The 15,551-nt window shown below is 38.5% G+C and overlaps 1 protein-coding gene across 1 annotated transcript; it reads right to left on the bottom strand.

Moving 5' to 3' along the window:
* Window positions 1–8,600: 8,600 nt before the first annotated feature.
* Window positions 8,601–10,933, bottom strand: LOC121721477. The gene is made up of 5 exons (XM_042108455.1): window positions 10,816–10,933; window positions 10,312–10,439; window positions 9,727–9,958; window positions 9,464–9,546; window positions 8,601–9,317 (listed from the first exon to the last, which is right to left on the bottom strand). The coding sequence occupies exons 1-5, from the start codon at window positions 10,850–10,852 to the stop codon at window positions 9,168–9,170; spliced, it is 630 nt and encodes a 209-aa protein (XP_041964389.1). The 5' UTR covers window positions 10,853–10,933; the 3' UTR covers window positions 8,601–9,167.
* Between the last annotated feature and the right edge of the window lie 4,618 nt (window positions 10,934–15,551).

The raw sequence follows: 15,551 nt of genomic DNA, 5'->3' as shown, positions 1-15,551 counted from the left end.
CTGAATGATCCTGATCCTGTCAAGAACCTTCTTTCATATATATTTCTGTGAACTAGAGTAAAAAATAAATCATAAATGTAATGTTCAGGGGTAAGCGTGTCTAACGTCATGGCTCCAGGGCCCTGAAGGGTAGGTTGCAAGTGTGTGTGTGTGTGTGTGTGTGTGCGTGTGTGTGTGTGTGAGAGAGAGAGGGGGGGAGAGAAAAGAGAGAGAGGGTCTATGTATAGGTACTTTATGCTGAAGGATGGGTGTCTGTGTGTGTGTTTATGAATGAAGATTGGGGAGGGGAGACTTGCTGTACTGTAGGAACGTGGTGGAGCTATTGATCAATCTAATTATCCATCCAATGATCTGTAGACCGGTCACTGGAATTCATTTAACACTCATATTGTAACTTCGTATGGACTTTGCACTCAGAGACCACCTCTTTTTTAAGTTTGTGAGGTTAATGAATATTTTTTTACTATTTTATCATTAATAAATAAAGAGAGGGCGGGGTATACCAAATGAGAATGAATGAATGAATGAATGAATGAATGAATGAATGGCTATAACCCTATTACCTCAACCTGTTCTTGCACAGAAATAGTTTTTTATTTTACCTTGTCTACATTACACTTTACTCTCCTATTTGTCTATATTATTTATGCTGGTCTCTGGACCTTACTCTTGGCACTGTTGCACTGTTGGACTACTTTTTTGCACCTCCACCATGACACTCACTCTCTTGAGCACCTTGCCAGGCACACATAACTAAGGACTATGGTTGGACTACTGTTTGCACCTTCACCATGACACTTATTCCCTTTAGCACCTCACCAGTCCTGGCAATGTCACTACAAGCGTCTTATGCTTGATCACCCTCAAGCACATTGGACTTTCTTAATTTAACTTATATAGTGTATTTAGTATTTAGTTTTGTTAGTTTTCTTATCTGTCTTCTCGTCTACTGTCTTTTATTGTACAGGGGAGTTTAGTTATATGTTTATACTTATACTTATGTTTACCATTGTGCTGTAAGTGCATGTTGTGTGTTATGTCTGTATGCTACTGAGACCCTTGAATTTCCCCTTGAGGATCAATAAAGTATCTATCTATCTATCTAGAAAGTCCATTATATCAACAAAAGAGGCACCAAAGGCAAGTAAGTTGAGGGTTTACCTGTACTGAGTCAGATTATATTAGTGTTATATGCAGATTTTGTCATAGTCAGATGGTGTCTCTAATAGGATATCATGAAATAAACTAAAAGTAACATTTTATAATCAATAATAACATTTAGGAGTTAGGAATGAGTGAAATAATTAAAATTTTCCAGTTTCATCCGCACACTTCCTTCTGCTTCACACCCAATATATCCTTTTCAATATATCCTTTCCTTTTTCATGGCATGGAGGGTTTTTTCCCCACAGTAGGTATATCTAGCTATATCTATTGCTTGAACACTAGCATAAAAAATATTCCACAGTTAGTGAAACCTTAAACTCAAGGAGCAAAACATCAGCACATATTTGCACTAGCCTACTATAACCACATTGTTAGCTTCGCTAAAAAATTGGATTTACTTCATTTTAAATCCCATGAAAATAAAGTTTATAGTATATAATCCTACTGAGGATAGACATTCAGGCAAACAAAGGTGTAATAGGGAATATTGTGCACTTAGCATAGAGGGCAGCGTCTCTCAGGCAGAAAACCAGTCTTGCTATTTGGCTGAAAAGTATTGAAAAGCCTTGAAAAGTATTTACTACGGCAAGGTAAAATATACGTTTTTTCGAGACAAAATAGACAAAGACAAAACTGTCTTGAAGCCTTGACAAACCACATGAATAGGTCAGGCCTCAGCATTCACCTATTCACTTCCATTATACTGTATGTCGCGGAACAAAACTTCTCAACAAACTTCTTCTCAAAGCATATAAGACACAATCCTGCATCAAATTCTACTGTTCTCTTAGCATAACTGTCTTTATAAAAACCTATGTATTCTGGCAAAAGGCGACACCAAAACTTGCCATATGATCAATTGCTTACCTGGTTCAGTACTTAGCTGCACTTACACATGATTCTGTCAGATAAATTCATTGAGGAGGTAAAATATATCAGTTCAACGTAATACCATGGATCACTAACTGCGACAAACCCTGTTTTCCTTTTTTCACAGTAGTAAAAAACAATTAGGTAAATGGAATGCTCAATTGGAATGACTAGCTGAATGCCATACATTGGTGTTTCATTCAAAACTAGACTGTATTATGTGATGTTATATGACTTTTCCTTTTTTACAGCATTCACACTTTTTGCAATCATTGATTTACAAAACACTAAACATATCTCTCTACTCTGTGATGTAGAAATCACATATTTTCCAAAATTCTTCCAAAATACTACCACCAGAACCCAATTGATCAAACACAATGATAAGGTGAAAAGACTGCTAGCTGCATAACTGTCAACTCAACAATCAGGCCTAAACACAGGGCAACAGTTGAGCCCTAGTCAGCAACAGAAAATGAAGGCAATATAGCACTGAGGAAGAGATAACTGTAGGCACATGTGAAGAAAGACAAGGACCACATGTATTTATCAGATGAGATTTGAGCAATATTGCTTATGAAGATTGGGTCGAGCCACGTAACATATAGCTTTCTGTCTTTTTTGTTTGACCCAACTACCAAACACTGCTCTTTTTACCAACATAGTATTTCCAGAATTTCTGAATTTCCAGATCAAATTTGGAACTGGATTGATGTATTTGGTGTACTTTACCATGTGAAGAGAAAAAAGTCTGCAATGTAGAGGTGGGATCTTATGCGGCATGTTTGGGCAGTATATTCTCTATGTATATGTACTCTAAATTATCCTCTTTGCAAAAATATTAGGTTACTATAGCATTAGTTATAGATTACTATTAGGTTACTATTAGGCATACTGCAGGGGTGTAAAATGGAGGACGCAAATGCAGACACCGAGATGGGAAATGGATATAGGGTTAGAATGTTAAGGTTAGTCAGCAGCACAAAGCGGTAGGTAAATCTCGGTAGTCAGGTCCAATACAGAGGAAACAGAGGCAAGACAAAAATAATAATCAATAAGAATCCAAAAATTCAAGAGTTTTTAAAAAAAAAAAGACGTGACGCGGAACGACAGGGCTGAAACATTTAGAAAATAAGTCAGAAAAGATCCAGAAACAAGACAGTGTGTGACAGAGATAGTCAGGGTGATTGAGTAACTTAGAACAGGGATGCAGGACTCAATCAACAGAAATCCAGGAAGTACAGTAACAGGACACAACAGGCCGTGGACAGAGGGGCCTAGCACACATGACCAACACGGTATGACAAGGAACAGGAAACATAGAACCTGGACCAGACTGTGACTCATACACTATATCCTAGGGGTAAACATTTTTACATAGGTGTAGGACATTGAGTAGCCTACATTAGGGTGTAACTGGTTCAAACATTATCAGATCATATGATGGCTGGATGGATGGATGTGTTATGACAATGTGATATGTGATATGGTTTTAAAAGATCTGAGGTGTAGTGTTTTTTTTTTTTTTTAAAGAAAAATAAAAAAAATAAAAAATAAAAATTGAGGGAATTGCCAGCAATTGAATATGTTGCAACTATTGAGGTTTAAACTTGTAAAAGTACAGATTTTTGTCAAATGCTGCGACATTTAGAAATTCAATTAGGGGCAGTACACTTACCGGTAGTTACATTTCTAACCATCTGGTCCTGGATCTTATAAAGTCTCCTTTAGCCAAATCCCAATAAAAGTTCACCATCAAGTTTGTAAGCTGATATTTCCAACTTTTCTTCTTCACTCATCTCTTTTGTCAGCTCATTTATTGTCTTTAGTAGTTTCATCTCTAACTGTTTGTTTCTTCTTATTAGGCTATTGGTCATGGATATGGCATTGACATTATTGTTTATTACTTTTTTCCTTTACATAGTCTTAACCACATTTTAAAGTCATTTTCATCTGTAAGTCGCTTTGGACACAATCCATAATTGTTTTATTATCCCTGCCTAAGAAGCACTCCTACCATGATGATTCTGTCAAAGCTCAGGAGCGATTGTGTTGTGGCGTGTCCCAGCGGTACATCATAGGTGTTCCTGCAACAAGGAAGCCGATTCACTTCAAACTCTTCCTTGCAAATGATGAGAACAAGACACAACTCTGTAAACTGCTACTTGAGGTGTGGGTCAGCAAAGCATCTGCATTACGGCTGGAGAAATGTGGAACAGCAGTGGTAGTCTTTGAAGGCAAATCATATCAGTTGGAGTCATCGGGTGGCAATGTGAGTATTTTAACAGTCTTTCTCACTATTCTTCTTTATTAGAAACTTTTGGGAAATATTTAGCCAAGCCCAGTCATACATGAGAAACTGGTCAAATGTTGCATTACTAAATACTATCACACCTTACTCAATAACTTGTTTCAGATGACCACATGTGAGATACCTCAGGATGAGTCAACCCAGGAACAGACTGACACCCAGATTGTTCTGCACCTGCTGTATGCCGCTCAACTGGGGCACAAGGTGGCTGTGGTGAGGACTCCAGACACAGACATTTTCTTCATCCTCCTACACCACGCCTAATCCATCCCGCTGACCATCTACGTCGACATTGGGACCAGAAAGCACAGGCGGATCCTAAATGTCAGCGAACTGGCAGAATGTTAGGGGGCAGACTACTGCACAACAATACTTGGCCTGTACATCTTCACAGGGGAAGACATTACAAGTGCCTGTAGAGGCAAAGGGAATGTTGGGCCTCTGAAAATGTCATGAGCCCTCTCACTCCACCGGGTTACCACCTTAAGTGGTTTCCATTATCTTCCACTCTGCTCACCACTCTCTCTACTCAGCCTAACTAGCTCCACCTGTCCCTGCTCTGCTCTGCTCTAATTACTCTGCCAGCTGCGCTGCATTACCCACTAACCTCTCCCAGTATTTAAAGCCCTGTCTTTCAGCTCTCCTTTGTCAGATCGTCTGCAAAGCGCACACCCGGAACCTGTTTGCTCGCGCTTCTGGCTCACTCTTGTTTTGTGACCCCGGACCTGCCTGAATCTTGGATTCTCTTCTGCCCCAGAAAACCAGACCTGCTTTCTGCCGTAACGACTCCTGACTACTCTTCGATCCCGGTAACTCTGATCAGCCTTCTGCCTTGCTACTACGAATTTGGATTTCCCTTGAACTGTACTTCTGCCTCGTTTCATCCGCCCTGTTGTGTCGGTGTTCCCCCCCCCCAGGACTTCCGGACCACCCACCACCGGCGTCATAGGACGCATCGCTGCCACTGGGGGGGACAGTCACAGCACATTGGACGGAACCCCTGTATCCCTGTTATTCCCGGTAACCCCTGGAGCCTTCACTCACTCCCTACTTCCCTTTTCCCTTAAGTTTAATAAACTTTCTGGTGTGACGCAATTGTGGTCCTCTGGTCGTCTGTCTGAACCGTGACAGAAAAAGCTACAGAGTAATCCAAAGTACCATGCAGCCTTCAAGTGAATATTTTTAGTCAGATATTCTGTAGCATGTAATGGCAATTAATGCTGAACATAGGTGTTGATACATTGTGACTTTTTAATACTATAATTATTTATGTCCTCAGAAAACTTGGTGATCAGTGGTCTGTGGAGCCAGATGTGGTGGAGGACATCGAGGCATTTAGATTGTGTAATGTATGGCCAGGCCCGTGAAAAATCTGTGAACAACATGCGCAGCATCATGCTGAAAAAAAAATGATTGGAGAGGATGAGACGCTTACCACCAGATCCAAGGTGGATCTGTCCCAGCTCCCGCACTGCAGAGACAACCTGGTCCCACAGATCAACCGTGTCAACCACTGTCTGGCCATCTACAAGAGAGCAGCCACACCGATATTCTGGTGTCCCAAGCCCCATGATCCTGGTCAAGGCTGGGAAAAGACTGAAGAGGGTACCCTGGAACCAGTGTGCTCTTGTGGAGCTATCCTTCCCACTTCGCTCACTAACTTGCTGGAGGAAATAGTCGAGGCGATGGATGGAGATGGTGAAGAAGACAAGGCGCAAGAGATTGATTATGAAGACCTGTCGTATTATGTATAGACATCATTGCCCTTGACCTTTTGACCTTTGATTAGAATCACTCTTTTCTATTTCAGTTTATTCTAATGGGCATTTGTTATACCCTATATATATATATATATACACATATTTGACTATATGAGTGGTTTTCTGTTTTGTTTCAATAAATATAATACCAATATAACGGTTTGAATAGTAACTCCTTACTATGGGAGATGTTCATTTGGACCAACGTGACAATATTTCAAGTAGGGATCATCAACATTTGCTCATTAGACATCTTAAAGACTGTAAAAATACAAAAGTTAGAAAACCTATATCAATAGGGTCCATAGGGGAGGAGTCCCAGTGATCCAATGTCACCGAATTTTTTTTTTTTTTTTTTTTTTTTCCCCATTTTTTTGGTGTTTATTTGTGTTTTAATACCACCATACATCATCTAATCATGACAATCCTCAAATCTATCAATTCCTCATGGAAAGACGAAAAGAAATTGGGGTGGATTGTGTCTGTAGGATGTATTGTTCAGATTCTATGTAGATTTAAAGTTTTCTTTTTTTACAGCCGAAAATCAAGCACGGACACAAAAGATGATACAAAAAAACAAATATGGGACAATAACTTGCGTGGGCAACATCACAATTCCTTTTCTAGACACCTTAAGGATACAAAAAACTAGGTTAAATAAAAATACCTTTCGGGTGCAGGTGACCCCCTCCTTCCTACCAGACTACTCAGCCGGAAATATAATTGCACCTTGGCTTGAACAACAACAGCCCGCCTGGGCCTGTTTGCGTGCTACAGTTTTTTACAACTGTTTACACACATTTTCAAAGCTCTGTCTTTTTTATGTCTTTTTTATGTAGGTCTACTGTTTGCCAAAACCTAAAACTCGTCTGTCTTTCATGGGCTTATATTTATGGTATTATGTTATGGGATTTGGCAGACGCTTTTGTCCAAAGTGACATACAAATACAAAAACAATATAATATTTAAAATTTAACAGGGAACGGTTTATAATGTGGTTCAAACTATAATAAAGAGAATAGCAATAGCCTCAATAATGTCCATTCAATCAATAATATAAAAAGAATAGTGTGGTAAGATTAAGGAGAATATCAATATACAATAATGTCAAATTAATCAACAGCCTGATGGAAATAAGACAATATTATACAAACCATAACGCATAAAAAGCACTTAAAGAACTAAGTGCATGTTGAACAATGTCTTTAGACCCCTCTTAAACGACCAAAAACTATCACAGGAACGGAGACTCATTCCACCAACATGGAGGAAGTCTTGAATTACCTATAGCGTTTATTACTGGTCGACACAACAGACGCTCATCAGAAGACCTCAGTGGGCGGTTGGGGATGTACGTCTTGATTACTGAATTAAAGACATTTAAGATATTTAAGAATGAAAGTCATCTACAGGGTAAAGTTGAAATATACACTGTAAATAAGCAATTTAATAGGCCTACCAAAATATGTGTGTGTGTGTGTTGGTAAAGGGGGACAATTGGGTGTATATCTATTCGCCTAAGGCAATGATTGGATGGTGTTCAGTAAAGTAATGCATGTTTACACATGTGAGGAGTGAAGCATTGGTGAATAAGTGTGGCATTAGGCTGGAAATCAAGTTACTTCCGAGACAATAATTTCTGTCTTTGGAAAAAACAGCTTTTTCAAAAGTTTGGTTTCTGTCCAACTACGTGTGGTGGTTGTTTCAGTGTGTTGCAGATCTTGTATATGGAAATACAAGTGCATGAAAGTGTTTACAATTTTGAATGCTGTGTTTCATTTTGCAGGAGATATGTGGCATTTTGCATTTTGTGAGAGCATCAACTGGATTTGTGTATAGTTTTGAGGACACAGAGCTTTGAAAATATCTGTAAGCAGTTGTATATTTATTTATCAAAGAAGAAATGAAAAGTAAATTCACAGTGGTGGAAGTAGCCTAAATAAATTACATTAATATTTTAACTAATAGCCTACATTCAGTGTCAGTAGTTTTCACATTTTGGGTGACATTGTTTCATTTGTATAAAAAATTATAAACAACAACAACAACAACAACAACAATAACAACAACAAATTCAGTGGTCATTAGTGTAATACATACAAGTTGTGTTTTTATAAGCTTAGAAAAGGTCCCTCATATAGGGAGTGGGTCTCTGGAGTCTACTATGTATCTACAGCTCAGAATGAACAAAGCAAAAGCCTTTACATGTTTGCCTATCATTTCTCTCTCTGAAATCTAATTCAGTTGCTTGCCATTCAGAAACCTCACCACTAGATGTCCCTGTAACCGTAACCAAATCAGAGCCATATCTACATCTACTGCTCTGAACCAAATCCTCAAGATGAGCTTCCACAGCCATGGAGGGATTTGTAATACTTTTTATACTTTGTAGGCTGAACAAAGATATACAGTTAATATTTGCATTCATTTATATTTTGTTAAATGTATTAAGTTTTTAAGCTTTTTTGTTAGCCTTTATCTCAATCAATATCATTATATTTTATAACATTTAAGCTTTTAAATATTTTTATAATATTTTTAAATACTATGTCTTAATATTTTACTGCTATATTTCCCTGTTAGGGATGAACCGACTCTGGGACCCTATCATCTATATTGCTGTGATCAGTGGCAGGTTGTGTTTCGGTTATGGGCAGGAGTTCATTGATCCCCATCTCTTGGGAAGCCCTGGCACTACCACTCTCTTGATATAGCTATAGGGTGGTATCCTCTTGCATGTGCCAACCAACCCTACATTCTCATACCAGTCTGTCCAGATGGTCAGCTGCCTCATTTGCCATCCATACAATCCTAGTCGTCACCATTGATAATCTAGACAGACACTGTGAACAGTCCATAATTTAGATCTTGATCTCTAAGATGCCCTCCAAACAAATTAAGTCAACGGTCGTCTGGTCTGCCTATGACCACAACATGCTCTGGTTGGTGAGTTGGCAGTAGCGGTCAGATGGGCTGCTTTTCTTCAGTCTTGCTCCAATCCTAGTTAGCAGCTAAGCTAATACTGACAGTGCAGAAAAGAAACAACCTATAAGTGAATCTCACACATAAATAGCTTCGAAAGCTTTCAATCCATCTTTTCCCATAACATAAATCATGTTTCCTGCTGATTCATGCTGGTGAGACATCTTCCAAAGGCTTTCTTTGAGTAGCTTCTTTTTGCTACTCCTTAATGCGTTCCTTAAAAACATCTGGTAAAATAAAACAAAAAACATTTAGTATATCAGTTCAGTAGTAATACAGCTATACATTACTAATAAAGTAGTAGTGAAGCTATAGATGTTATACCATCTAGAACTTTACCGATGAGAAGAAATGTACAGAGGGAAGTACTTACATAGCTTAGGGTTAGAAGGAGCAGCGATGCTGAGAGCAGAGCAATGGCCCAGACTAACTCTGAAAGATCATAACTTGGGCAACCTGCATAAATAAATAAAAAAATGGCATGAGATTTTCTCTCTCTCTCTCTCTCTCTCTCTCTCTCTCTCTCTCACAAACAGACACACACAAACAGAGACACTCTCTCTCTCACACACACACACACAAACAGAGACACACACACACACTTGCTCTCTCTCACTCTCTCTCTCTTTCACTCACCTTCGACTCTAAGGAAGACCTCTCCCTCTTGATTTTGATGTCCCAAGGGTGCAGCCAGCAAACAGATATATCTTCCTCTGTCACTTGCTGTCATATTGGGTAAGACGAGGTTTGATGAGTTCTCTGAGACAAACTCCACATGGCGGATCAAACCCTTGTAATATTCAGCTGTATTGTTTTGTGGAGACAGACGCTTCCTTACAAGGCCTCTTAAATTATTTTCGTTGTCAATCTATAAGTAAAAGAGATAAGATAAGACTTTGATGGGACAAAACATTTAACATATCAACATTTAACATCTAGATAACTATTTGGATCTAACCATTGTCCTCTTTATGCTAATATCTTTCTGTAATATGTTTTTGTACACAGAAGACATATCCATACTGTATACCTATTACAATGGTCAATATATATATTATGGATTACTGCACTCATTGTGAGAAGGAGAATCTAGTCAACAACACAGTTATTGCTTCAATTACTATGAAAATATACAAACATAATCAAATACATAATAATGAATCATTTGATATGCCTTGCCATGGCTGACACACTGAACTGTATGACATCATCATAACTCACCTTGTACCATCTGACAGACCGATAGCTGACTCCAGGCTCTGCTGGAGCCATACATGCCAGTTCTGTGACACTTCCACAGGTACAGGTCGTCTCAATTGTATTCCCTCTGCTTGTGCCAGCAAGCTGAGCTGCAAACACATAAAAAAGGGAATGAGTACACAATACAAATGTTCAGTGTTTTGGAGTTGATAACATACTTTCAAGATTCCAAGATTCACACTTGTGAAGATGTTCTAAATCAAGTTTACTTTACAGTCATCATCATTACATCATAAACATCACATCATTAATTCATTAACAGTATTTTTTTTTTTCTAAAATCGTGACTTTAATGCCTCGTAAATTCAAAGAGCAAAGCTGCTGTTCTGAATGAATGAACACAATTGTTAAAAAAAAGCGTTGTGCTTTTATGAGGCTATATTGTTTGAACATAAGTAGACTAGTAATCTTGGATTCTGTACAGACAGGAATACAAACTCCCAAAACAATGACTCTGTGACTTACCCAACAGGAGAAGGAAACAGATTCCCGGTACGCTCATGGTAGTAGCCTTCAAAAATTCACTTTCACATGAGAGAATGCGCGTATGTCTTTATATAGCCTAAGCTACAACTGAAAGGAGAACCATGCAGGCTACAAAAAAAAAAAGTCACATGATGCATGATGTCGTGTCGTTGTTGTTTGTTCACTGTCAAACCCACACAATCAGATTGATTGCGTTTACCTGGCGGATGACACGTCTTGCACACAGTTTTGCACACCGCATTAGCCTACCGAGCTCTTTTTGAAAATGTTACTTATTTTTATCGTTCTACGTCTGTTTGGCAATCGAGGTGAGTAGAAAATTGTTACTAAAATAGCTTATTTGCATAGAGTAAATTCACCCATTTACTTTAACTCTATAGACTCCTGGTCCACGCAGGCTTTGCTTTGCAGATTTGTATGTAAAAGGAGGAAGAAAGTAGGCTACAAGCGAAAACAACAGCATTTTAAATAATCTCCTAAATATGGGCTTTGTTAGTTGCTTGCGTCTGCTAAATAGATACATTTTATGTAAATGTGTATGATCGACCATGTTGTTTAACACTTCAGAGGTAAGGTATCAGTGGTACATTGGTTTCCCCCTCCACTGGAAAGTACTATACCCTACCCAAGGGAAAGTACCCTTGGAGGAAATCCCCGCGTGCGTCATCCAGCGTAGTTTTACCCACGTGCTCGTGAAGCAAGCAACACGTTCAAAAGTACGGAGCCCGGGAGGTGTCATTAGACTGTGTGTACATTTTAGTAAATTATGGTCACGTTTTATTAAATTGTGTAAATCTTAGTTAAATTTAGTAAATCTTGTTCATAGGCTATTTGATCATATCATGCGCATGTTGTACGCTCATTATCAAAAATTAAAATAGTAGGCCTACACTTTAGTCAAACCTGCGCACAATTTGATTAGCAATTCAGCAAATGATTTGTGGATATACACAAAAAATATCTTGCAATGACCCCTCCAGGGTTCCGTGCTAATTTAAAACATTTAAAAATCCTATCCATATGTCAGTCAAGTCAACTGAAGTGAAGTTTATTTATAGCGCATTTCATCCACATGGTTAAAACAAATAATAGTAGCCTCAATAGTATGTGTTTTTTCATCGAAGTCACAGCATTTCTCCTTGCTTGTGAGTGTGATGTGCAGACTCCACCTGGGGTCACGGTTGGGTTGGAGTTGTGCAAGTGGCTGTAGTGTCCACACCTTACCCGGGCACGGGGGCATATCCGCAGCCACATCCTATCCCTCCCCCCAACCTGTCCTTTGTTTTTTTTTTTATTATAATTGTTTGTATTTACTTTCAGAGATTACATTGGAGTCCCAATATGCATATCAAAACAAAATATTAGATCTTTACCATCATAATCTCTATTTACACAAATCACTCAGTCACACAATATATACATAGGCTTCCACCCATATACACATAACACACATCTACACCCATATCCACATTCCATACAACTACTGTACACACCCCCACCCACATACACACACTTAACATATCTAGACAAAACATCCACATCTACAACCACACTCACAAACACAAAAAAACAAACACCATCAGTCCGCTCGTGAATTTTCTTTACTTGCAGGCTAAACTTCCCAAATATGGAGCTGTATTATCTTGCAGCACAGGCATACTACATCAAGCAAATACTCAATGGTTCAGATGAAAGTTGGATAAACATATAACCACCAATTTGTGGCAGGCCACTGGTTTTTAGCTCTCTTTTCTAAGAAAAACTAAACATGCAGGTTTTGTGATGAACAGTACATTAAAAGCATGGAGGGAATTAAAAGATAATTTAAAACCACCTTGGAAAAAATCCCCATGTCTTTTGGGAAAATCCCAATATGATGAGTTGCGTTCACTTTCACTTTCACTTTCACTTTCATGTCATGCTGCAGGAAAACACAACTCTTATAGGAAGCCACCCTGTAGATGACTGGGATTAGAATAGTGTCTGGGCTAAAAGGGTGATAAGCACAATGATAGCAATGTTAGTCATGTTCTAAGTACTGTTCAGGGGACCCTCATAGAACATATTATTGTGCTTTTAGCCCAGAGAAAATTCTAATCCCATAGTTCATTATGCCAACCATATAACTCTATACATTACTATGGAGGATTCTTTAAGTGCTGTGTCTCCTTATTAGAAAGTCTCTGACCCCCCCCCCCCCAACAAAAAAAAGAAAGAAAAAAAACAGTACACAGATTTCTGATTTCTGCTCCATCTCACAGCCAGTGGAACACCTGTACACGAGACCTGCCTGGAGTATCCGTGTCACGAGGGCTTATCGCAATATGACATAGCTGCGGAGTTCCCTGCCAAAGAGACACGATGTGAAGAAGTCTGGTCACTGAATGGAATGGTAAGTAAAGCAACCGTCCCTGAACATGACGTGTGCCTGAGCCTGGGTAAACTCAAAGTCTGATGTGTGGCCCATCTACCCCCAGCCCTTTGCAACCTACACAGATGGTAAGGTGGAGTGTCACGAGCCATGTGTGAGTTTGCATTCAGGAAACATCAGTCTGAGCACTTGCGTGAACGTCACACTGACCCGCCTGTGCAGTTCGCAGGTACGTAATGATTCTTAATAAATACGGTGCAGTACATAGGCTGAGTGTATGTATAAGTATAGGTATAAATACTCTTTTGATCCCTGCATTTATCCCAATCTGTGAATTAGTGATGCACAATGGCAGTCTTTGACATATCTTTAGTGTACAGTATGTTCAGTAATTTCCTGTGTATTAGCCGCATTGTGTATAAACCGCAGGACAGTGCAAGTTTAATGCAAGTAAAAAAATGACAAACCATAAAACCATATTAATGCCATATTAACTGTCCCCATGAATTAACCTCATAGCTGAAGACATTTTGCAAAATCAATGTATAAATTGATTAAAAAATATAAATGTTTTGTACATTCTACTGAGTTGAAATTTGGTTTGTCCTTGCTATGCTGTCTAACAAGTACTATTCTTTCCTCTTTTTATGTAGTTTGTGGAGGAGAAGAGAATTCATTTCACAGGTAAGATTCAACATGATACCACCACTCAGTTTAGTAATGTAGCTTTTAAGCACATACTTTTGTTTCACGACGATTCACCTGCATATTTGATTTCTTAATCAGGAAGAACAGTCCAACATGAGCCTACTACTGTCAAACCATCAGTTCTGCCACACCAGGAATGGCTAAAGAGTCATCATCACTTTGGTAAAAAAAAAAATCATCACTTTGGTAAAAAAAAAAATTAGTTTTTTGATTTTGTATCTTGGTGATGTAATTACAAGGTAGATTGCTTCGCTTCGCCTTTCTCCAGGGCTTCTGGGGGTTGCTGCTCTTGTGCTTAGTGTTGCAGCTGGGGTCCTCCTGTGGAAGAATTTCTGTGGCCAAAGTCCTGGAGCCTCAGCCGGATAATTGGTTTCACTTCCCATCTGAAAACATCCTGAAAATATGGGCATTTTTTAAAAGTGTTAAAATTTGCCTGGTTTCACCAGACTCACTATTTCGTTTCACTTTGTGGGTTGCATCGTAATGGGTGTAGATTTTTAATTAACTTTAATTAAGATAGACCAGTGATTGCAATCAGATTGATCAGCGATTCGCAACATTACTTCCTACATAGTCTAACCTTTACAGTACATACCCATAATAAACCACATCAGCAGGTAGGAAACATTGTATTTACCTTTGCTGTATAAATGTACAATTTCTTCCAACTGCAATTTTTCATATATATGTTGTTGCTGCTACCATTTCCCACAGCCACTTTCAATTGTATAGTTATATTTTTATATTACTTTTTCTGCTACTGAGACCTTGAATTGCCCCTTGAGTATCTACAGTTAAAAAACAAAAATATTCATACCCCTGGCAAATATTGATTTAATGTTGATTTTCTCTTGACCAATATGTTTGTTCTGACTGAAAATGGCACTGCCACATGCCATAGGTTGTAAGACAATGTGGTAGAACCATGGAATCAAAAAAATAAGCGTTTTTATCTTTTTTAACATATTTATGAAAAATGGTATGTCCACAATTATATAAATATAAAAACATCTGATGAGGGGTCAGTTACATATAGGGAGCTTTTATACTGTTCTCAGAAAGCAGGCTTAGATAATGGTGCTAACGGTAGACCTGGTTAGACCTCACTGATAGTACGAGGGCCCAGGGGGGAATATTATAAGTATAATATATAAGAATAATATATAAGAGGGTATTAGGGTGCTTAGCATTAAGGTGTAAATCTTACCTGTGGGTGTCTTGAAAGGTGCTTTATGAATAAATATTATTATTATTGTAATTTTAATTTCCTTTTCCCATGCAACCATGGTTGCACTGCTGCTATCTTCCTTGCAAACATTGTTGCACTGCTGCTATCTGGAAATAATGATTGTTTTTTGTATTATGCATTTTTTTGTATTTTTGTATTAAGTATTTTGTGAACATTTAATATATTTTTAGCCTTATAGAGATTTATATGAACTGTTTACAAAGTCTGTTGAGAAAAGATGTTCTAGAGGCCTGTCATTTCAGTTCAGAGTACTGAAAAGCCCGGTACTGCACCTAACACAGTGTCGTTGTATCAATGCTGAGGAGATGACATGCCTGTGAAGCATCCAGCTTTCCTCATTATACCATGTAAACAGAAATGTGGATGTCAGTGTCATCATGTCATGTA

Source organism: Alosa sapidissima, chromosome 10 (assembly GCF_018492685.1).
Source record: "Alosa sapidissima isolate fAloSap1 chromosome 10, fAloSap1.pri, whole genome shotgun sequence".
Classification (NCBI taxonomy): Eukaryota; Metazoa; Chordata; class Actinopteri; order Clupeiformes; family Clupeidae; genus Alosa; species Alosa sapidissima.
Note: the sequence above shows the minus strand (reverse complement) of the source record. Positions and strands in the feature narration are given on the sequence as shown.